Source organism: Giraffa tippelskirchi, chromosome 7, assembly GCF_054371585.1.
Source record: "Giraffa tippelskirchi isolate mGirTip1 chromosome 7, T2T-mGirTip1v1.2.pri, whole genome shotgun sequence".
Taxonomy (NCBI): Eukaryota; Metazoa; Chordata; class Mammalia; order Artiodactyla; family Giraffidae; genus Giraffa; species Giraffa tippelskirchi.
The window spans coordinates 11737190-11759990 of NC_137281.1; the positions used below are offsets into that span (position 1 = coordinate 11737190).

Sequence of the window (22801 nt, forward strand, 5' to 3'; positions counted from 1 at the left end):
TTCAGACTCCTTCAAAAAAGAATCTTCTGCAGAAAACCCAGCATTGGAGACAGTGGGATGTTGCTAAGTCTGATTCTAAGAATTCATCCAACGAGTGGCTATGCACCTGCACACAAAAATGTAGGTCCAGGGGAGTCATGGCAGTGTTTTTTGTAGCAGGAACAAAGACTGAAACAGCCTAATTTGGAACAGGTTAAAAAGATTATTGATGTCATCAAAGAATCCCAGGCAACTACTGAAATAACAAGTTCTATAAGATATATTAAGAGGAAAAAAACAAGCTACAGAACAACGTGTACAATATGCTATTCTTTGTGAAGGCAAGAGTGGGGATGTGCTTGTATATGCTCAGATATTTCTAGGAGGATGGGGAAAAAATGGGGACTGGAGAGGAAAAGAGACAGATTTTTTCCACTCCTTACCCACCCTGCAAGCCTTGAACTCAATTTAATGGAGAATTAAATTGAATGCTATTTAATTCTATTTAATTAACTTCTGTCCCGCCCCCAGTTTAACATTTTTAATTTTAAAATATTGAAAACATCTTAAAGATGATATGTAAATGTATGTGAAAATGTAAAAGATCAAAAGAACCAAAGCAATCCTAAAGTAGAATATGAGAACTGAAGGATTTACCATAGGTCTAACACAACTTAAAGCTGCGGTGTTTTAAGACAATGTAGTAGTAGAGCAAAGACAGACAGACAGACAGCAGAATGAAGAATTTGTACATCCGCAGGTAAATGTATACTTGAGTTAGGTGACGCTAGTGGTAACCTGCCTGCCAGTGCAGGAGACATAAGAGTTGTGGGTTCAGTCCCCGGGTTGGGAAGATGCCCTAGAGGAGGGCATGGCAACTCACTCCAGTATTCTTGCCTGGAGAATTTCACGGGCAGAGGAGCCTGGTGGGTTACAATCCATAGGGTCACAGAGTTGGACGCAACTGAAGTGACTTACCATGCAAGCATGCATGATTTATGACAAGGGTAAGACTGTAGCGAAAAGAGAAAGAATGAACATTTTGATAAATGATGCCTTTCAATAAAATATCCATATGGGAAAAAAGTATTCTGACCACCCCCTCCTCACAGGATGCATAAAAATCAATTCTAGGTGGACTGTAGATCTAAATGTAAAAGACAAAATTATTACAAAGAAACATATAAGAAACTAGCTTTATGATCTTGGGGTAGGCAGAGAATTCTCTTTTTTTTTTTTTGTCCATGCCTTACCACATGTTGGATCTTAGTTCCCCAACCAGGGATCAAACCCATGCCCCCTACAGTGGGAATGCAGGGTCTTAATCACTGGACCACCAGGGAAGTCCTGAGAATTCTTAAATACTAAAAGCATTAGCAGAAAGGGGAAAAAATGGATAAAATGGACTTTAGGAAAATTAAAAATCTTTTCCTCAAAAGATACCACTGAGGGGAATTCCCTGGTGGTCGAATGGTTAGGACTCCACGGTTTCACTGCCAAGGGCCCGGGTTTGATCTCTGGTCAGGGAACTAAGATTCCAAAAGCCACACAGGTGCAGCTGAAAAACAGAAAAACAAACCTCCGAGAGTGAAAAGGAAGGTCACAAAGTGGGAGAAGGTCTCTGCAATGCATATTCTGACAAAGAACTTATATCCAGAACACAAAAATATGTTACAAATCAATAAAAAGGTCAGATATCCCAAATTTCTGAATATACAGAAAGCTTTGAGCAGGGACCTCCCAAAAGGAGATTCCAAATAGGCAATAAATGAAAAGTGGTCAACTTCCCTGATCGTTAAGGAAATGTACATGAAAACCACAATAGAGTTGGCGCCTTTCTGCACTTAGCACCAGCAGAAGTGAGTAGGGACTGGAATCCTCCTTCATACACCATGGGTGGGAATGGAGATGGGTACCATGGCTTAGAAAGATGCTTTGTCAGTATCTGCAGAGGCTGCAAACCCCAACAATTCTTCTCCTGCCTATACACTTGACAGGAATGCCTATCCGTTCACCAAAAGGCATGTAGCAGAGTGTCCGTGGCAAGACCATTCACAACAGCAAAAGAACTAGAAACAGCTCCAACGCCCATCAATTTGGTGGGTAAATAAATCGAGGTTCGTTCATGTAACACAACAGGTAACAAGACTAAAGGCTTCCCTGGTGGTTCAGCAGTAAAGAATCTACTGGCCAAGCAGGAGACATTATTCGATCCCTGGTCCAGGAAGATTCCCTGGAGAAGGAAATGGCAACCCACTCCAGTATTCTTTCCTGGAGAATCCCATGGACAGAGGAGCCTGGGGGGCTACAGTCCATGGGATGGCAATGAGTTGGATATGACTTTGCGACTGAACCACAATGAGACTAAACCATTTGCAGCAAAGTGGGTGAATCTCATAAACGTATGCACGAGAGAGAATATAGAATATGATGCCATTTATGTGAAGTTCAAAGCAGGCAAATCTACTGTGTGGTGATAAAAGTTGAGACCGTGGCAGGGGTTAGAGACCTGAAGCAGCATATGGAAGGCTGGTCCCACAAGTCTGCTCAGTTACTGAAAATCCAGTGATCGGTACACTCACGATTTGTGAAAGTTTCTGTATGCATGTTACACTGCGAGGAAAAAAATCCCTTGAAACTAAAACCAAAAATGTTAAAGTAGGATGGGTTCTGGAAAATTCCTCACAAGCTGCTTGCCTTGACCCTTTCATGAAGCCAGGACCCAACTCCATATCCACGACTTCCTGGAGCTCAGTTTAAAGAACCTGGATCTAGTCCACTACCCTTCACTCTGTCATGAATATTTTAATTCCCTCATTTTACAGGAGGAAGCTGAGAACAGAGAGAAGAGACCCAACCTGGTTACCAAGTGTACAGACAGCTGGGCCAGGTCTAGAACAGAAGTGAAGGCTTGGAAAGAAGCAGAAATCGACGTGTTGTGGTTCAAGGTAGAGACCCATGGGCCCTGCCATCTTCCAGTTGGGCCACTCATGTCCCCTAACCCTCCTGTGCCTTATTTTTGTCTGAAAATTGGGAGTCACCATAGTACCAGCTTCAGGACTCCCATGAACAGTGAGTAACACCAGCAAAGGGCTCAGCACACAGCTCAAAGACTCTGGTCATGATGATTGCTACTCTTTTTGGCGGGGAGCCATGCCATGTGGCTTGTTTGAGCTGGGATCTTAGTCCCCTGACTAGGGATTGAACCCATGCCCCCTGCCATGGAAGTTTGGAGTAGTAACCACTGAACCGCCAGGGAAGTCTCAGTTGCTATTCTTATTGAGGATACCAGGTCAGGAGAAAAAGGGGATTCCCACATGCTCAGCATGCCTTGCCAGCAGGACGCTGCCAGGGGGTCCTCTGATCTCACGCAATCCTCCTACAGCCTTTCAAGGTAGGACTATTAGACCCATTTACACATGAAGATATGGAACCTAGAGAGTCGGACACTGAGGTCCAGGTGAAGCCAGGAATGCCAGTGAGGTCTGTCTGACCCCAGAAGAACCAAAGAGCAAGATAAGATGTCATGCTTTAATGAAAAGGAGTGCCAGGAAAGGAGAAAACTCTCTGGGAGGGTCCAGCACGGCAGCATTCCCTGGGACCTGTCCCACACCCCCAGCTTCCCTATGGGACCTCTTTCAGTCTTGGCACCAGCCTGATCTCTCAGCTCCAGACATGTGGGCCCCATCCCAGGGATAACCCCAGCCTCTACCCCATTGAGGACCTCCTGCTCCTTCCCTCAGCCCAGCGCATCAGCACCCCACATCAGGTCCCTCCCTCCCCACAGCCCCAGCCCAGTTCAAGCCTCATCCTCCCATCTGACCTGGAGCATCTCTCTCCTGCAGCCTCCCTCAGGGTCCAGCTTTTCCAACATCCAGATCTGGCCCCGTCCCTTTCAGTTTAACAGTCTCCAAGGTACATGCCAGCCACTTCAGTCACGTCGGACTCTTTGCGACCCCATGGACTGTAGCCCGCCAGGCTCCTCTGTCCATGGGATTCTCCAAGCGAGAATCCTGGAGTGGGTTGCTGTGCCCTCCTCAAGGGGATTTTCCCAACCCAGGGATCAAACCTGCATCTCCTGCATTACAGGCAGATTCTTGACTGCTGAGCCACCAGGGCAACCCCTCCAAGAAACAGAATGAGCACGACTAAGCTCTTCAGAGGCCCCTCCCCACCTGTCACAGTGCTCACCACTCCTCCATGCGCGCTGGGTGCCAGGCACCATCCCAAGCCCTGGGGACCAGAGTGGGAAATAAGACAGGTCCTAACAACTTCGTGCCCCTCCCGCTGGCGCCCAGGCTGACTCACGTCTGTGTCGCCAAGTGCCTGGCACAGGCCCTGCCCAGAAACATGAGTCTGAGAAAGTTCATGAACGAAGGGGCACACTGAGGCTGCTGCCTCCACATCCAACCTGGCAAACACTTCCTGAGGCCCCTCCTCCTGGGAGTTCATGCTGCCTGGGAGACCAGGCCACCTCCTCTGTGCACCCAACTCCTACACAGCTTCTAAAGCCCCATCTAATGCCACCTCCTCTATGAAACCTTCCTTCCTCAGGCTTTTGAAAGTTCAGGCAGCCCCTCCTTTCTGTGGAGGCCCCCTTATCACCCTGGCTGGGAATAATTATGTCCAGGTCTGCCTCCTTCATCAGACTGGGATCCCCTCCCCGGGGCCACTCGAGGACAGAGAGACCTCGAGATCACCTGTGACTCATCCCAGTGCCTCTGGGATTTGTATGAGATCTGGCGCAGCTTCAGTAAATATTTGTGGAATGAATGAGCAAATGAAGGACTCCATCATGAGAAAAATGAAGGTTAGGAAGAGGGCAACATTGACTCAAGGGCTCTGAGGAGAAGGGGAGACAAGTGCGGGAAGAGGCCGGAAGCCCCCGGGTCATGGCTGTGCTCTCCTGACATCCCCATCCTGACATCCGCCCCTGCTCCCCACCCAGAACCCCAGGAAGCCTCTGGGGTGCACTCTGCTTCCACGTGTGCAAGGAGGTGCTCCTTCTCCCAGTCAGCCCGGCCTGGCCCTCAGGGCCCCTCAGTGGGGCTGTCAGGAAGTGTCTGGTTTCCCGTCTGCAGGCCATCTGTCCCTCCCCAGCAGGCTCGCTGGCCCTTCTCCAGAGGGACGCGAGGCCCACACTAGGTCAGGAGTTCCCCAGGGACTGAGGGAATGCTCAGCGTGCGACGCACTGCTTTAGGGGCTTCTGCTGTCCTGCGGAACCCATGTAATCCTCGCAAGCTCAGCATCCACAGCTCTCGGCCGGCCCAGCTCACAGTGACCGGGGAACTCCCCCTAGCAACGGATGCTAGCCAGCCAGGGACCCGGCTGCTCGGAAGCCCAGAGGCTCAGGGCACCCTCCTGCTCCCCAGGTCCTGAGCATCTCTCCTCCCTGACCTCCTGGAAGGAGGCAGAGGGTGCAGGGGACAGGGCAGGGGTTCCAAGTATGTGTCTCAGCTCCAGCCAGGACCCACCTTGTAAACTGCTTCCTGACCGTCAAAAGGAGAAAGACAGGACAGACCTCACCGAGCAGCTGAGAGGTTTAAAGAGTGACACCTGCCGGGGCCTAGCATGGTACCTGCCGTGAGAACAGGTTCATAAATCCTCACTGACACACAAAGGCTCCTTGGTCTCTGACCTGGTAAACCATAGGGCTGGCAGCCCAGGGGCTACAGGACCATCTTTGTGCCAGTGCTCAGGAAGGAGAGGACTGGGCCTTCAGAGCACAGTGCTTACGATCCAGGCTGCGGAGATTCAGAGGCTTGGCATCCGTTTTGGCCATGCCTTATACTTGCTGTGTGACCTGGCCGAGTCGCTTAACCTCTCTGAGCCTCTTCAAGATGAATATCAAATAAGGTGGCGTGTGTCAATATGCTCGGAGGGCAAACGTGACAAAAGGACCTCTCCCGCGATGGTGATTCACAGAGGCCCACCCTGGACTGGGCGCCGTGCGAGGCCCTGCCTGCGGTGCCAGTGGAATGCTCGTGCTGACACTGGTTCCCATCTCTGCCAGGCTGGCAGGCTGGCAGCTCCCGGGGCTGGACCTGGCTCTGAGGACAGAGTCTGTGCCTGCTGAGGCTCCAGCAGCAATTAGATGGGTGACATCTTGTCCACAATCAGGGTCGTCGGGTGCCCGGGTGACATCTCCCCTGTTCTGGGTTCTGGGCCAGCCCTGGCAATGCATCTCGCCTCCTTACTAGGACTAGGCGGGGGCACCGCTCAGCCAAGGCCGCTTCATCCACGGCCCAACCCCAAAGGGCCACTCACCAGGATGGTCGTAACCACCAGCGTCTTGTTGGCCAGCGTCTGAGACAGGTTGATGTCCAGGGTGGTGGCGTTCATGGCCAGCGTCCGGTTAGAGTACCACACCCCGATCTGAGGCAGAGAGGGCGCTGTCAGCACGGGCCCCCCCTGAGGATGCCTCAGCCCTCAGGCCCTGCCCTGCCCTCGCCCCTCACCCCATCAAGGCCCCCAGCATCGCCCTGGGGAGGCTCACCTCCCGGTGGCCCTGCCGAGACTTCTCCAAGATGCGCAGCGTGTAGTTGGTCCTCTGCCCTTTGCTGTTGAACTCAACCCGCCCGGTCAGCCCATCATACTCTACCTAGCAGGGCGGGAGGAGGGCAGAGGGAGGGGTGGCAGGGGCCCAGAGGGAGGAGACAACAGAGAGAGAGGGAGAGGGACCAGGAAGGACCACAGGTAAACGAGCAGGACCACATGCGGCAAGAACAGCACAGCCGGAGGAAGGCCAGGCCCAGAGAGAGCGGGGAGGTGGGGCAGTGGGGTGGGAGGTGCAGGGAGCGAGGCGCAGGGGGACACAGTGAGTGCCCCTGTGCCTGAGGCGGGCTGCCGCGCCCCCTCAGCCCTGCCCGCTCCCGGCTCACCATGCGCAGGTAGTTCATGAGGCTGGTCCCGTGGGGCCAAATGTTGGCCGACGTACAGGCCAGCGGCTTCACGCCGATCTCCTGGCTGCGGTTCAGCTCCCGGACGGCGCTCACCACCACGTGCACGGCGTCAAACATCAGGGCAGCCGACAGCTGGGGGGTTGACGGTGGGGTGGGGGGCAGAGATGGGGAACGGATGGGAAAGACGGAGTTCAGCCAAGGGAGGCCTGAAGCTCCGTGGCGTTTACCCCTAAGCCCTCAGACATTTCTCTCTCCAGGAATGTAAAATCATGAGGTCAGGAGTGAGGAGGGGTTTCTCGGGGGTCGGAGATGGCAGGGGGAAGGGCAAGCAGGCTGCCCGAGCCGTTGTCAGGGTGGTTTTTCCCGTGTGGCATGTGTCTTAGGAAGGGCACGTCCAAGAGGGTTTGCCTGGATGGCCAGCTGTCACCCCCACAGTGGGGAGGTTCGTGGGCACAGGAATCCATACGTCTGTGTGGCTGACATGGGGTCATGGAAGAAGGGGAAGGGAGACAGCCACAGCCCCTATCTGAGTGTGCCTGGGGACACATTTACGTGGGCGGGGCTAGACAAACATGCCTATTTGTCTATACATGGGGAGAGGGGCGTCATGTGCAGGAAACAGAAGGGCATAAGGGTTATGAGCCCGGGGCTGGGTGGCAGGTAACTCTGAGCTAGAGGCCTGGCTCTGCTATTAATATTTCCTGCAGAGAGCTGAGTCCACACCGCTCCCCAAATCTCTGCTTCCTCCCTGGTAAAAGTAAAGGTAACAGTTAACTCTGCCTCCGAGTGCTTATGTGGGGTTCCAGCGAGAGAACGCATGCAAAGAGCTCAAAAGAGCGCCTGGCACTCAGTGAGGGCTTGACACGCATGGGCCGCTGAGCTGTGTCTGTGAATTCAGGGCATGTGTCTGGGAGAACGTGGGAGAATGTGTCTTAGCAGGCGGGGTGTGACGGTCTGAGTAGCTGTGTGGTGTCGGTAGGTGCAAGGTGCAGACGGATGCGCATCTGTCCATGTGTGTGTGTGAGGGCCCTCCACGCACATGTCTGAATGCGTGGCTCGGTGTCTGTGTAAGTTTCTGTGCATGAAGCTGTGTCTTCTCGGTACCCTGGTGTCTGATTAGATGTCTGTGAACAAATACACGTTAAGTATGCATCTTTTGTATGTCTGCATTTATTCAACACATGTTTTCGGACATCTATCCTGAGCCAGCTGGTTTTAGGTGTGGGGATACAATAATGAACAAAACAGACAGAAACCCCTGCCCTCATGGAACTTATAACCTAAATCTCTATAAATACATCTAAGCACAATATAGAGCAAGCCACGGGGTGATTAGATAAGCAAAGACAGGTGCCATGGAGAAAAACCCAGAAGGGAAGGGGGCTAAACAGTGGGTGTGTGTTAGTCGCTCAGTCGTGTCTGACTCTCTGTGACCCCATGGACTGTAGCCCTCCCGGCTCCTCTGTCCATGGGATTCTCCAGGCAAGAATACTGGAGTGGGTTGCCATTTCCTTCTCCAGGGGATCTTCCCGACCCAGGGATGAACCCGGGTCTCTCGCATTGCAAATAGTGGGTAGTTGGCCATTTTTAAAATAGGGGGGCATTTGAGCAGTAACTTGGTGATGAGGGAACGAATCGCCAGCTCCTTGGGGATGTGCATGCAGAGCAGCAGGAAGAGCAAGTGCAAAGGCCCTGGGGTATGCGTGTGCTGGGGCACCTGGAGGTGTGGCTGGAGCAGGTGGAGAGGAAGAAATGGGTCAGACTTAACACCGGGGCTGCACCGTGAGGCCTCCTGGATGTACTCAGAAAGCAAGAGGGGTACCAGGGGGCTCTGAGCACGAACGGCCGAAGGCTGAAGGGGCCCCGGGAGTGTCTGTGTGCTGGGAGGAGGGTGCAAGCTCACCGCAGGGCCGGGGTAGGTGCTGGCTTCACAGTTCTCCCTCCAGGACATGTTGAGGCTGCGCACGAACTCAGGATAGAAGGGGTGCGAGGTGTTGAACATGGAGAAGCCCAGGATGTTGGAGGAGTCCTCCACGACCCCGTCCAAGTGCAGGATGGGGAAGTCCTGGGCCGAGAAGAGGGCATGAGGCTGGGGTGGGCCCGCCTGGGGCAGAGGCGGGTGGGGGCTGCAGGGGGTACGCACCATGGTGGTGAGAATGTACTTGTAAAACGCTGAGGTCATTCCCAGCTCCGAGGCCTGGAGAACAGAGGAGGCAGAAATGGGGAGAAGCTGAAAGACACCCCGTGGGAAACAGTAAGAGACACCCAGGGACAGAGAGAGACAGGGAAAAAGGAGATGCATGGAGACAGACGGAGACCCCGGTCCCTCCTGTCCCACAGGGTGGCTGACACCCCAGGTGGGATGAAGATTTTGTTGGAGGGAGAATGACACCCTCGAGTGCCCACCTCTCTCTTTAGGTCACTTAGAAGACTACTTTCTGGAGACAGGCAAATGGACACCTCAGAAAAAGGGTGGAGGCAGGGTAGGTAACCTTAACTCTAATCCCCAGGTTGCCGCAAAGCCAAGCTTGGGGCTGCTAATGTGTAGGGCTCAGCCTGGTCACAGGTCAGAAACACTACGCCTTGCCATCTTTAAAAGCACTTTGCCATGAAAGGATGCCCATTTAAATCTCAAGATTTGGGGGAATTCCCTAGAGGTCCAGTCGTCAGGACTCTGCGCTTTCACTGCAGGGGGCACAGGTTCGATCTCTTGAGGGGGCGGGGACTAAGAGCCCACCTGCCTCGCGGCATGGCCAAAAAAGAAAAAAATTTAGAAAGTAAAAAATAAATAAATAACTCTCAAGATTCACGCTGTGAGCCCCCTTTCTCACAATCCTCAAGGAGAACAAAGTTAGAAGACATCTCAGGCCAGCAGTGCCCAATTCTGTCCTGCTCTGATCATGAGAACAGGAGATGGCACCAGCCTGCATTGCCTGCATGTGTGGCAGGAGCTGTTGTCGCGTAGTTACAGCCCCTTCCAGGACAAGTGCGGGCCGGAGAGGAAGGTGATTAGGTCACCCGGCTCACACAGGAGGCACTGGGACCCCAGCCTAGGCCTGCCCTGCCTGCATTGAGAACTCAAAATCTTTTCTCTCAGACGCCTGCCTCAAGAGCTCCATGGATTCTGTCACACATCTTTCCTAGAAGCTACACTCAGCAATGACATATGGTTTTAATTTTTTAACAGCTGGAGAAAAATAAATAATACAGATTAGATTATAAGGAAAATTAAGAGCAGGGAACAATGAGTGATTAATGAATGTGGGTCACTGGTGGGTGGCACTTGGAGGGCCCTGGGGTGGGAGGGGAAGGTCCTGGGGCCGGCCCATCCTGGGTGGCCTTGAGCCAGCCCATCTCTGCCCCTGAACCCCTGCTTCTTCATTCACAAAATGGTATCATACTTGCCCTGCAGGGTGGGATGAGAGCCAAATACATATATTATATATATATAATATATTATATACTATATATATATAATATATTATATATATATAAATATATACCGTGCTATGCTAAGTCCCTTCAGACATGTTCATCTCCTTGTGACCCCATGGACTGTAGCCTTCCAAGGCTCCTCTGTTCATGGGATTCTCCAGGCAAGAATACTAGACTGAGTTGCCTTGCCCTCCTCCAGGGGATCTTCCTGACCCAGGGACTGAACCCGCATTTCTTACATCTCCTGCATTGCTGGGGGGTTCTTTACCACTAGTGCCACCTGGGAAGCCTGTATAATTTTTTTTTTTTGGCTGAGCTGTGCAGCTTGTGGAATACTAGTTCTCCGACGAGGGATCGAACCCGTGTTCCCTATGGTGGAAGTGCGGAACCATAACCACTGGACCACCAGGGAATTCCCGAGAGCCAAATTAAAGAAGACACGCAAACACCCCAACACAGAGCAGGACAAGCACTCAGTAAAGACCACAGGGTGCTCCCAGGATGCCAGCGTGAACTCTGAGCCAGGGGCCATCCGGGTGTCTCCCCACCATTCCCTTATTAACCCTCACGGCAACCCACTGAGGTAGGAAGTATTCTCAAAGAGGGGAGGCGACTGTCCAGGATCCAACCAGGGGTGCAAGCACAAAGAGACAGAACTTCCTGGTGAGTGTTTGCACGTGGGAAACGGGGCTCTGGACCGCCACGCGACCACTGAGGCCCGTGGGCCTCGGCTGACTTGCTCTGTCACCCCATGTTTCTGCTCCTGACCCTGTAGGGAATCAGAGACGGGGTGGGGAGGGACTCACCTTACGGAGAATGAGGTGGGAGATGGATGCGTTGGCATCGATGATGATGGTGGACACTTTGTCGTCACGGATCTCCTTGAGCAGCGGCGTGGGGTCCCGGCTGTCATCCAGCATCCTCACAGACAGCGTCTCCTTGGAGATGAGGAAGCCACGCACCAGCTCCTCCAATCGCAGCAGGCCTGAGGAAGGGAAGGGGCTCTGGGTTAGAGCCCCTCTGTGTGCCCGGATGGGAGCGGCTGCTCCCTCCTCCCTGGCACGGGGTAGCTGGGGAGAAGACATGGGGCAGCTTTCCAGAGTGCAGCTGGCTCTCTTGGGGCACTGGGCCCAGGACCTCCCCTGACCTCCACACCCCCGTCTGCTGCCGCCTTTCTGCCCCCAAGAGGCTGCGTCACAGGCACGCACACTTCGCACGTGCGGAGCTGCAATCTACTCTTCTCGCCAAACCACCAGTCTCTCGGGGTCAGTGCACAAACTCCAGCCGGCCAGGCACTCAGGCCAAAACCTTTGATGGCAGCCTGGTTTCCTCTCCGTCTCACATCAGCGCCCAATCCACCCAGGCTGGAGTTTCAAAGCATACCCCATGGCGCTGAGCCACCATCACCGCCCTGGCCCAGGCCGCTGCCATCTCCTGTCTGTTACAACGGCTGCACCCGCCCCACCCCCCCGGAGAGCCTGTTCCCGGGCAGCAGCCAGAACTGCTGTAAGCAGGTGTGTCCCCGTCTGTTCCGAACCCTCCGATGCCTTCTCATTTGTTCAGAGTGAAGGCCAAAGTCCTCACCGCCCCCAAGGCCCCACTCCATCTGCCCACGCGCTTCATCTCTCTGACCTCATCTCCTCTCACTCACTCTCAGCCATGCTGGCCTCCTCGTTCACACACACGCACACACACACACACATACACACACACACGCCTGGTGGCCTCCGTGCTTGCTGCCCCCTCTGCCTGGAACGCTCTTCTCCAGATCCCCACTCAGCTCCCTCCCTCACCACCTTCAGATCTCTACTCAAATCTCGCCTCCTCAACAAGGCCCAAGCCCACCAGCCCATTTTAAACACCATCTCCTGCCCTAGCTCTCCCAGTTCCTGTCACCTTCCTCTATTTATCCATAGGACTTAATATATATATATATATATTGGCTGTGCCATGCAACACGGGGTCCCAGTTCCCCAATCAGGGATCGAACCCACAGCCCCTGCATTGGAGACTCGAGTCCTAACCACTGGACCACCAGGGAAGTTCCAGTCCACAGGACTCAACACTGCTGACTGGACCACGTCTTCTCCATGTTCACCGCCTGGCTCCTGTCATTAGCTCTGACAAGGGCAGGGACCCTTGGCCTGGCTCACGCACAGCCTGGTCCCTAAGACCGAGAAGAATGTCTGGACCACGGCAGGTGTGCAGGACTTCTTCCTGGAGGTGACTGAGCGCGGTCCTCTCTCCAGCTGCACACCCACAGGCCCACCAGCCCCCTAGACGTCCCCACTTGACTGTCTCAAGGACACCTCAAACCCACCGCGTGCCCCAGAACTGACCGTCCCTTCCTCCTCGGGCAGGACCCGGTCACCGTCCATGATCCTTCTCGCCTTCCCTCATAACACTCCTCAGATCCATTCTGGCCCCTCCGGCACCTGCCACCACCTGAGCCCTAACCAAGACCATCGCTCCCCACCTCTGGGGGCTCTCCCTGCCACACCTGTCACTCTCCGAGTCTGCTCTCTACACTGCAGCCAAAGGGCCCAGAGAGTTCTTCCTGCGGCACACTCCCCTGCCTGGTGCGGGTCCTTTCCCCACCCTCCATCACTGGGCTTCCCTGATGTCTCAACAGGTAAAGGATCCACCTGCAATGCAGGAGACACAGGAGACACATCTGCGTTCCATCCCTGGGTGGGGAAGATCCCTGGAGGAGGAAATGGCACCCCACTCCAGTATTCTTGCTCGGGAAATCCCATGGACATAGGAGCCTGGCGGGCTACGGTCCATGGGGTCGCAGAAGAGTCGGACACGACTGAGCGACTTAACACATCGTCTTCAGGATAAAACACAAGGCCCGGAGCGATGGAGCCCCATCTCCGGGTCCTGCTTCATTACTTCCACATGGGGGGCATCTCTGAGCCTCCCTGGGCCTTGCCTCTGCCTTGCTTTCTACTCAGTACCCACGCCTTCCCTCCTCTCACCTCTCAACTCATCCCCACCCTTCAGGTCCAGCACAGAGGTCCCTTTCTCTGGGAGGCAGACTCGGAGGCTCTCAGACCAGGGTAGGATCACCCCCCGCTCAACTCCTGAGAGCTCGCGTCACTCTGAATCACAACCCCTCGACCATCGTGCGTCCCAGTGGCCCCGGAGCTCCGGGCAGTCAGGGACCGAGCCTAGCTCTATTCACTGAGGAAACCCCGGGATCTAGCAGGGGCCCTGCTCGGAGTCACGCTTAGTGACCATCTGCGCATTAAATGGTCTCTTTGGGGGTGGGGAAGTGAGAAGCGCTATGGAACCAGAGATCTGGGTTCCTAAAGGGGAAGAGATGCAGGGACAAGGAGAGACTGTGTCTGACTCCCCCAGGCCTTACAGCCAGGGGGCACTAATGACTGACAGATTAGATCGCTCGGGAAGAGCCGTTTGGAGAAACAGAAAACAAAGCCTCCCGTTCTCCTCCTCCCTCGTGGGAATTCCCTGGCAGTCCAGCAGTTAGGGCTCTGCATTCTCACATCCAAGAGCTCAGGTTTGACCCCTGGTTGGGAATTAAGATCCCTCAAGCCGCAAGGCGTGGCCAACAAAATCAAATAAGTGAAAATGAAATAAAAAAACCATTCTCCTCCCTCACACTCGGCCTTGGCGCAGATGAGGCTGGCCGAGGGGTAGTTGAAGGACTTGAGGATCCGGGAGACGGCCAGGCTGACGTCCTCGTTACTGGGGTACAAGCTGACGGACGCGAAGCGGAGGTACTGAAGGCGGGGCGTCTCCTCGGGACCCACCTTGATGTGGGGAATCTGAACAGAGAAGAACTTGTGCTTCCATCCTGCTCCCCCCTCCCCCAGCCCCCAGCCTCCAGGGACCCGCCCCCACCCCCAGGCTCCCCTCTCACCTCCTTCTCTCCACAGATATGGCTCACAGTGGAGGCAGACGCGGGGCTGGAGGAGGGCCCCAGGACAGACACAACCCCCTTGGGCAGGATCTGACACACTGTGAGGGGCAGGAAGAGATGGCAGATTCAGGCACCTGCTTCCTCCTCTCTGTCCCCACCCTTGGGGACCTTTCCCTGGCCCGGGAGAGAACCCAGCACTCCACATAGGGGTGCCTGATCCTCCTCCCCGTGCCGGGCACCCAGAGGCCCGATCCCTGACCCGGCCCATCACAGGGGCCAAAAAACAGAGGGGCCACGAGACAGAGGGAGACAGGGAGAGAGGGCAACAGAGGGCCAGGCCAGAGCAAGACAGAAACAAAGAGGGGAAGGGAGACACCAAGGACCTCCTTCTGGCTGCAAATCCAGTGTCTGGTTTCTCAGCCTTTGCCTTTCTCAACCTTTATAACCACACAAAACCTAGGGGACGAGGCTTCCCAGGCAGCTCAGTGATAAAAGAATCCACCTGCCAATGCAGGAGATGCACTTTCGATCCCCGGGTCAGGAAGATCCCCTGGAGGAGGAAATGGTAACCTACTCTAGTATTTTTGCCTGGAGAATCCCATGGACAGAGGATGCTGGTGGGCTGCAGTGCATGGAGGGGCGGTGATCCAATACCCCTTCTACCCTGAACCGACAGCCAAGGTTCCCTCTATGCTCTACACCCCAAACACCGTTCCTCTGTTGCATTTACTGGCTCTCTTTCTTCCCTTTTCTTTCTCCTTATACGTGTGCGTGTCTCTAGGCTGGGAGGCAGGCAAAGTCTCATTTTCACCTGCCCAGTGCCCATCCGCACGGCAGAACTTGAACTTTCCCTTGGGGAACCACATGGTTCCCAGAACTGATTGATTCCTGACCCAGGATCAAAGAACCACATCGTCCTGGCCACAGGGATCGGTTCAGAGATGGGGACGGGCTCAAACTAGGCCATTGAGAGCCTTCCCCAGGTCCCCTGCTAAAATTATCCCTGGCTTTGCTAAACTGGAGAGATATAAAGTTTTGACCAGTTGTGGCCATCCTGACACCAGCTGGGGAGGGCATTCCTGAAAACAAAACCAACTGAGAGGAAAGTGGGACCCAGAGATGAAGACACAGAGCTTCCTGGAACATCACTTGAGTATCTGTATTAATCTATGACAGAAACAATCCAGGGATATCATTCGAATACCTGGATCCAATCAAGCCCCACATTAATCTTTAGGTCATTTTGCTGTTGTTCAGTCCCTAAGTCATGTCTGACTCTTTGCAACCCTGTGGACTGCACCATGCCAGGCTCCCTTGTCCTCCACTATCTCCCAGAGGTTTGCTCAGATTCATGTCCATTGAGTCGGTGATGCTATCTAACTGTCTCATCCTCTGCTGCCCCCTTCTCCTTTTGGCTTCAATCTCTCCCAGCATCAGGGCCTTTAGTGACATGACCTGATAAGTTGTTTTTCCTAAGTCAGCCTGAGTTGGGTTTCTGCCTCCCAACAAAGAGCATCGTAATTAAACATCTCGTTTTCCTCCAAATGTTCTCCCTGCGTGCCTTCTGTGTTGGTGAGGGGGGCGGGGTCACCATTCACACACACCACATCCCTGGAAATGATCCCCAGCTTTGATCTTTCTCCTAATGGTAGAGTCACTAAGTCCTGTCTCTTTTTTGTTCTCAGATTCTCTCACATCTTTCCCCCTCTCTTCAACCCCTCCTCCCCTGTCCTATCTCAGGGCTGTCAACTCAGGCTCTCACCAGCCTCCTCATCAGCCACCCAAATCTAGCCTCTAAGTTCCACTTTCACCAGCTCCCTGCTCCAAACCCATCAATGACTCCCCGCTGCCTGCAGGTGAAGATGGCATCTTTCATCCTCCTCAAACTGACCTGTCAACCTGCCCAGCCTCACCTCCCATCACCCAGCTATACTCTAGTCTCTCACGATCCCTGCAAACAGGTCCTGAGCCCAGGTGGTCAGGCTGAGTGCAACTCCACATCGTGTTCCTTGGCTCCAAATGCTCAGTCCTCCCCTCTGCCCCAGCTCCAGACTACAGACGTGTGCCTGGAACACCATCTGCCTCCACACACTCCAACCCAATCTCTCAATTTGTGTTCTGTGCTACTCCAGCCAAAAAAGTCCAGGAGTCACTGGACCCCATTTGGCCTCTCAAAGATCTGAAATAAACATGAACAAAATAAAGGCTCTGATAAGGTCTGCAGAAAGGAAATCTGTCTAAAACTCGTTTGAAGGCCGCATCTCCCACAAGTCTGTGTCCCCAGCACGTTTGTTCAAGGGACATTCGCTCAGTCTGTGAGTATTCAATAGACTCATGACACCCTACTAGAGGGCTGGGTGTGTTTCACAGGCTGGGTCTTGAGCAATGCCTCTCTTTCTAGATCCTGCTCATGTTTCAGAGCTCAACACCTTTGCTGTCCCTGCCCCTGAGGCCCCCAGCCCCACTTCCTGGGCCCCTCATTACTTGGCTCTGGGGGCTAAGCATCCCCAGCCAGTCATGAAGCTTGTCTTTCAAATGAGGCCCTCGGGTCCTCCAGGGCAGCACCCAGGCTGGAGCTCTCCCTGCTGCCCCACACACTCAGCAGCGCCATCTCTGGGAGGAGGAGGCAGTGCAGACATGAAGGAAGGGGCAGAGGAGGCCAGAAGAGAATAGGGTAGGCTGAGGGAGGGATGGAGGCAGCAGCCGGGCCTGCTTCACCCCCGCCCCCCCATGGCCCTGCTCACTGGTGTCCGTGGTCTCGTACTGGCTGTCCCGCTGCAGCTCAAAGATGTCCACTTCCACGCGGGCCTTGGCTGGGACCTCGATGATCCCGTTGATCTGCTCCCGGGCCAGGGCCAGGGCCAGACGTTCACCGCGGCCACACACGGTCTGGTCGTCCAGGATGGCAGCTGAGGGAACACAGGAGTTGGGGACCATACTCCTGGGTCCTGAGGGAGGAGGGGCTGGGCTCCTGGACTCCTTGGCTCTGAGGTAGGGCTGGAGATGGGGTGAAGGGGTCCAGACTCCTGAATCTGAGGTTGGAGAGACCTGGGATTCCGACTCCTGAGCTCAGGGTGAGGAAGGAGCTGGGCAGGGGCTGCCAGGCTGCGGCCCAGATGCCTGGGTTCCCGAGGCACCGGCATGCCCAGAGAAGATCCCCAGGGCCCAATGGGAGAGTCTGTGGGGAGGCGGGGCGGGGGGGGGGCTTTAGAGCCTCACCCATGCGCAGTGATGAGAGCACCTGGCAGCTGGGGCTGGCGAAGGCAACAATCAGCAGCAGCAGCAGCTCAGCCGGCATCTTCCTCCCCTCCTCATGGGGACGCAGCTGCCGCGGCCCCCACTCGCCACCTGCAGGGAGACCCCCCGCCCATGGGGAGATTGCCAAAACGGGGGCTTCTGAGCCCCTCTGTGGACTGCCGGATGGGGTGGTGACCACAGAGCCTGGGACACAGTTGCTGAGCTCTGAAGGGCCCTGCCCTCATTAGAGCTGGCAATCCTGAAGGCATCGCTGGGGGTGCCGGGACTCAGAGGAGACTAGCAGTGGGGGGGCGGGGGGCGAAGCTCACAGCACCCCAGCACTGAGGGGGAGAAGCACTGACAGAGGGTGTTCCAGCTACCCAAACGGGAGGGAGGTATGAAAAGCATCTCAGGTAAGAGCAGATTCCAGGGACTATCTCCACCCCAATAGGAAACCAGGAAGTGCCACCCCCCACCCAGTTCCGCCCCTGTCTCTGGGCAGGCAGCCGTTACTAGGCAACAGAAACCGGCTGGAGAGGATGCAGTGGTTGCTAGGCAACCCCATCCCAGGCCTCACTTGCCACCTTCCTGACGTCCCTGGTTCCCACAATCCCATGGGGAGAGAAGCCTGGACATCCGGGGTCTGGAGGGGAAAGTATCCGGGAGTTGGGAAACTTGGGAAGAGAAAGACACATGGAGACACACAGATGGAGACAGATGGGAAGATCCAAGGCACCTAAGGGGCTAAAAAAGACAAAAAAAGAGTAATGAGAGAGAAAGACAAAAACAGACAGAGAGAAAGAAGAGAGGCTGGGGGTGGCAGAGATATGAAGAGACTCAGGAAAGGAAAAAGGGAAAATAGGCCAAACTACAAGGGAACAGAAAGATGATACGAAGACAAGAGAATTGGGAGAAACAATGGAGAGAAACATTTCTCTCGCAATGGGGAGAAACAGAGAAGGAGAGTTGTAGGGAGAAGAGGACAGAACTAGGAAGGAGAAAGAAGGAGGACACAGAAGACAGGGAGATATGGAGACAGAGAGAGAAAGGGCAGGGCAGGGAGAGGAAGGGAGTGGGCAGGTAGAAGAGAGTGAAATCAAGACACAGGAGGGGACTTCCTTGGTGGTCCAGTGGTTAGGACTCCACGCTTCCAGTGTAAGGGGAGCAGGTTCAATCCCTGGTAGGGGAACTAAGATTCCACATGCCAAGCAGTGTGACAAAAAATAAAAAGATACAGGAGGGACACAGAATAGAACAGGAAGACAGAATGGAGAGAAGACACAAGTCTCCTCAAGATGCCACCAGGAAGCTGGATGGAAGGAGTGGATAAAGTCGGGGGGGGGCACTGTAGGCTGAATCGGGTGCCAAACTATGGCCCCCCCATCCTGCTCTAGGGAGCTGAAGCCTAGTGGGAGGCGATGAGTCTTTGCTTCCCACAATTGCTCCCAGTGCCCTCGCCTTCCACAGGGGAACCACTGGGCAGGGATGAGTCTGGCCAATTGCATGGCTCCCCCTGGTCAAGGGCTGGGCCCCATGGGAAGGGACACTTGGGTTCCCATGGGAGAGGGTTCCTGAGAGACCTGGAGTGGGGTGATGTAAGCCTGGGGTGCTCTCCACACCCCACTCATTCCCATGGGAGGAGGGCTTAGGCTGGGGAGACGGCAGAAGGAGACCCACCAATGGAGGAAGCAGAAGCACACGGCAACACTTCACATCATCCCTCGTAGCCAGAAAAACCTAGGCCAGGGCCGCCGGAGACCCCCTGGGTTCCTGCTCTGCCGCCACCTCCTAGGTGACCTTGAACAGGTCCCTCTCTCTCAGGACCTCTGGGAAAGACAGGCTGGGAGTAGGAGGGCCTGCTGGACCACCTGGGGCCTCTGGACTGTAATCTGCATCGAAGGTGAAGGCCTGTCGAGGGTGCAGGATGGAAGGAGGCAGGGTGAACCCAGAAGGAGAACTCATAGGGACAGGGGTGTGGAGGGCGGGGCTAGGAGAGCAGCGCGAGTGAGGGGTCATCCTGAGCTCCAGGGGCTTCTGGGGACAAATCAGGGAGCAGGCTAGAAACACAAAGACTGAGAAAGAGACAGGGGCCAGAAGGGCAGGGACCCGCAGGTGGCAGACACCGGTGGGAGCTGAAAGAGACAGTCCAGGGATTGGGCTGGGGCAGCAGATGGACACAGAGGCACAGGAAGGCACAGACAGAAAGACAGACAAACCAAAGGGAAGTAAGTGGGGCTCAATGAGAGAGAAGGACACACAGACACCACCTAGAAGTGAGACACCAAAGGGGACAAAGACAAGAGAGAGAGCGCAGAGAGAGAGGAGGGCAGGGAATCAGGCCCAGAGACTTAAGCAGAGCCAGATAAAGATGGAAACACAGCAGCTGAGTGAGCGGAACGGGCCCTGCCAGGAGAGGAAGACAGACAAGTGGGCAAGTGAGAAATATCGCAAAGGAGAGAGGGCAAATGGGGTGAGGGATAGAGAGAAAAGATGAACAGGTACAGGAACGGAGAGGAGGAGAGAAATCGCCAAACTCTGACAAGGAGCGCTAGTCGGAAAGAGAGAGATGGAGAGAAAAGGTCTATGAGCCACACAGTTTCTCTAGAGAAGAGGCAAGACCAAGCGGGAGAGACAGACACAAGATTGAGAGACAGACTCCCAAACATGGAGAGAGGAGAAAGGAGAGTCAAGGAGGGAAACTGAGGGAGGGAAGAAGAGTGAGCGACCTGGAGGGGCACAGGCAGGGGACAAACACCCCCACACAGGAGCATCCATCCATCCATCCATCCGCACAGAGGACTATCTTGGAAGCAGGTCAACCCCGGAGACTGCAAGCCCCAAGGCAAGGGGACGAATGGGAACCAGAGGCCAGCGGGGGGTGGGGGGGGGACGCAGAAGGGGAAGAGAAAATAGGGGGCCTGGAAGATCACCACGGAAAAGACAAAGTGGACCACAAAGCAGGGCAGTAGCTAAGGAGTGACGGATGGAGGAGACAGGATGAGGAGTGGATCTGGGGGAAGAAAGCAGAAAGTAAGAGAAGGAAGACGGCCTCCAAGCCGAAAGGTGGAGAGAGAGGCAGACAGGTGAGCAGAGGCCCAGGCAAAGTGAACAGTGACAGAGGGCAGTGGGGAGAGGGTGAGACCAGGCAGAGGATCCTTCTAGACAGAGAGGAGACAGGAGAGTTTTGAGGGACGGAGGGAGGGGAGGGAGACGGGGAGATCCATAGAGACACACCAAGAAAGGGCTGGGCTCACTGCAAAGAGAAAGAAGTTGGACAGAGTCAGAGAGAGGTCCAAGAGACACATGAAATGGGAGATTCAAAAACAGAAAAAGACACTTCCAGGAGACAGAGACCAGCTGGGATGGGGCCCACGGTAGGTGGAGAGGATGAGGCTCAGGGGAAAGGAGAGAGAGACGGAAACAGTGAGAGAGCACAGCCGGTCACGAAGGACCGAGGCTGGAGCAAGCAGGGGCGGAGACCAGCCCGGAGTCCCGGAGGCGGAGTGAGACCGCAAGTTAGAGCCAAATCAGCCCCTCAGGAGCCCAGCAGCTGGGGGGCTGGGGGGCTGGGGGTCACAGCTGAGCTGGGTAATGAGAAGAAGGGGTGAGAAAAGGCTGAGGGGAAAGGAGGTGGGGAGATGGAGAGTGCAGGGCAAGCCCTTGGTGGGGAAGAGTGTCTGCTGGTGGTGGGGGGGATCAGGGGGATGTGGGCCCCCCACCAGCCGGCAGTGAGCCCGGCCTTCCAGGCCCAGGCCCAGGCCCAACCCGCACCCTGCAGACACTCACGGATCCTGGTGGGACGGAGGGCTGGGCTCCCTCGAGGCCCGAGAATCAGATCGACAAGGGGGAGATGCTCCGGCGCTGGGCGGTGTGGCTGGGGTGGGGGGGAGAGGGCAGTCCACAGGGCCCCCTCCCCCACCTCCCACGGTGGCCCCCAACTAATTCCAAACAGGGGGCTGGGGGGGGGCGCAGGGAGGAAGGACAGGTGGAAGAGAAGAGGGCGGGCCAGGGAGGGGAGGAAGGGGAAAGGAGAAAATGGAGGAGGGAAGGGGAGAGAGGAGAGGGGGAAGGAGGGAGGAAGGTGAAAACGCAAGGGAGGGGGCACAGGCAGAGCCGGGGGAGGGGGAAGCCGGCCCAGGCAAGGGCCCCCGCCCCCTCCCCTAGCCGGGCCGGCCTGGGGGGGCCACGGGGGGCGAGGACTGGGTGGCGACAAGGAAGCCGGCCATCAGGAGAGGTGGGGGAGGGGAGGGCTGGGTGAGGGGGGAGGGGGCCACCCCTTCCCCCCTCCCCCCTGGAGCCCCGGGCCGGCCCTGGATGAGGAGGCTGGGGCCTGGAGTCCTCAAGCCCTCAGCCCGCGCCAGGAAAGCATGCTGGGGGCGGGGAGAGGCGGACGAGTGGAGGGGCTGGGGAGGATGGGGTGCTGGGAGACCCCGAGAAGAGCCAACGACGAGCCGGGCAGGCGAGGTGGAGAGATGGAGAAGAGGGAGAGGAGGAGGGAGGGGAGGAGGGAGAGGAGCAGGTGGAAGAGGAAGGCGGAGGAGGGTGGGGTGTCCCGGGGGCGCCCAGCGCAGGGCCTCGGCGGGAGGGCCTGGCCACAGACTCCTAGTCCCCTGCGAGGAGCAGCCGCGGGCTCCGAGCTCCCAGCTGGGCCCCTCTCCCCGCCGCCGCCGCCACTTCTTCTCCCCTCCGAGGCCGCCGCCTGCCTGCCCGCCTGCCGCCCGCGCTGGGTCCTGGAGCGCAAGGGGGCGGGGGGAGAGAGGAGGGAGGGAGGGAGGGAGACAGGGAGGAGGGCGAGCAGGAGGAAGGGAAGGAGGCAGGCGGAGATAGAGAGAGGGAGACAGAGGGAGAGGGAGAGATCGGAGGGAGGGGAGTCGGGGGAGGGGGAGCCCGTTGGTCCGGGCTGGTGGGCCCCCGCGAGGAGAATGCTGATGAAGGCAAGGCGCTGCATTGGACAGAGGGCCCACCCCTCGGGCCACCTCCTCCACCACACCATGCCACCGCCCTGCCCCAGCAGCCCTTGGGCACAGGCGCCCACGGTAGACAGAGACTGAGAGGCAGGGAGACCTGGGGAGAAGGCCGTGCAGCTGGGGGAGAGAGCTATGGAGATGAAGAAAAATGCAGAGAAATGGCAAGACAGCCATCAAGAGCCACAGAGGTGGACCAGGGTCCACAATGCCCACAAGGACAAGGACAGGAAGAAGCCCAGCGCAAAGAAAGGGCCGTCGAGACAAGGGAGCAGACCACAGAAGACAAGCTAAGGACCTTGGAGACAAGGGCAGCTGGTGGACCCAGAGAGCCCCTCGTGAAGATGGGGACAGAGGGAAGCTTGTGGACTGAGGCCCTCGGGCACAGAAGGCATGGG

At 55.9% G+C, this 22801-nt stretch overlaps 1 protein-coding gene across 2 annotated transcripts in view; it reads right to left on the reverse strand.

The window, feature by feature from the left end:
- GRIK5 (glutamate ionotropic receptor kainate type subunit 5) overlaps positions 1 to 22176 on the reverse strand; it is a 65203-nt gene extending 43027 nt beyond the window's left edge. Inside the window, exons 1-11 of one of the 2 annotated variants that reach the window (XM_081516089.1) lie at positions 21226 to 22176; positions 17422 to 17550; positions 16947 to 17111; positions 14203 to 14300; positions 13942 to 14107; positions 11123 to 11301; positions 9025 to 9078; positions 8785 to 8946; positions 6861 to 7013; positions 6476 to 6580; positions 6247 to 6354 (exon numbers count right to left, since the gene is read on the reverse strand). In XM_081516089.1, the coding sequence (XP_081372215.1) occupies positions 6247 to 6354; positions 6476 to 6580; positions 6861 to 7013; positions 8785 to 8946; positions 9025 to 9078; positions 11123 to 11301; positions 13942 to 14107; positions 14203 to 14300; positions 16947 to 17111; positions 17422 to 17500 (1269 nt within the window). In that variant the 5' untranslated portion in view covers positions 17501 to 17550; positions 21226 to 22176. Of the gene's footprint in view, positions 1 to 6246; positions 6355 to 6475; positions 6581 to 6860; positions 7014 to 8784; positions 8947 to 9024; positions 9079 to 11122; positions 11302 to 13941; positions 14108 to 14202; positions 14301 to 16946; positions 17112 to 17421; positions 17936 to 21225 lie in introns of those variants that run through there. The other variant, XR_014060906.1, reaches the window with a different exon arrangement.
- Positions 22177 to 22801: the final 625 nt, after the last annotated feature.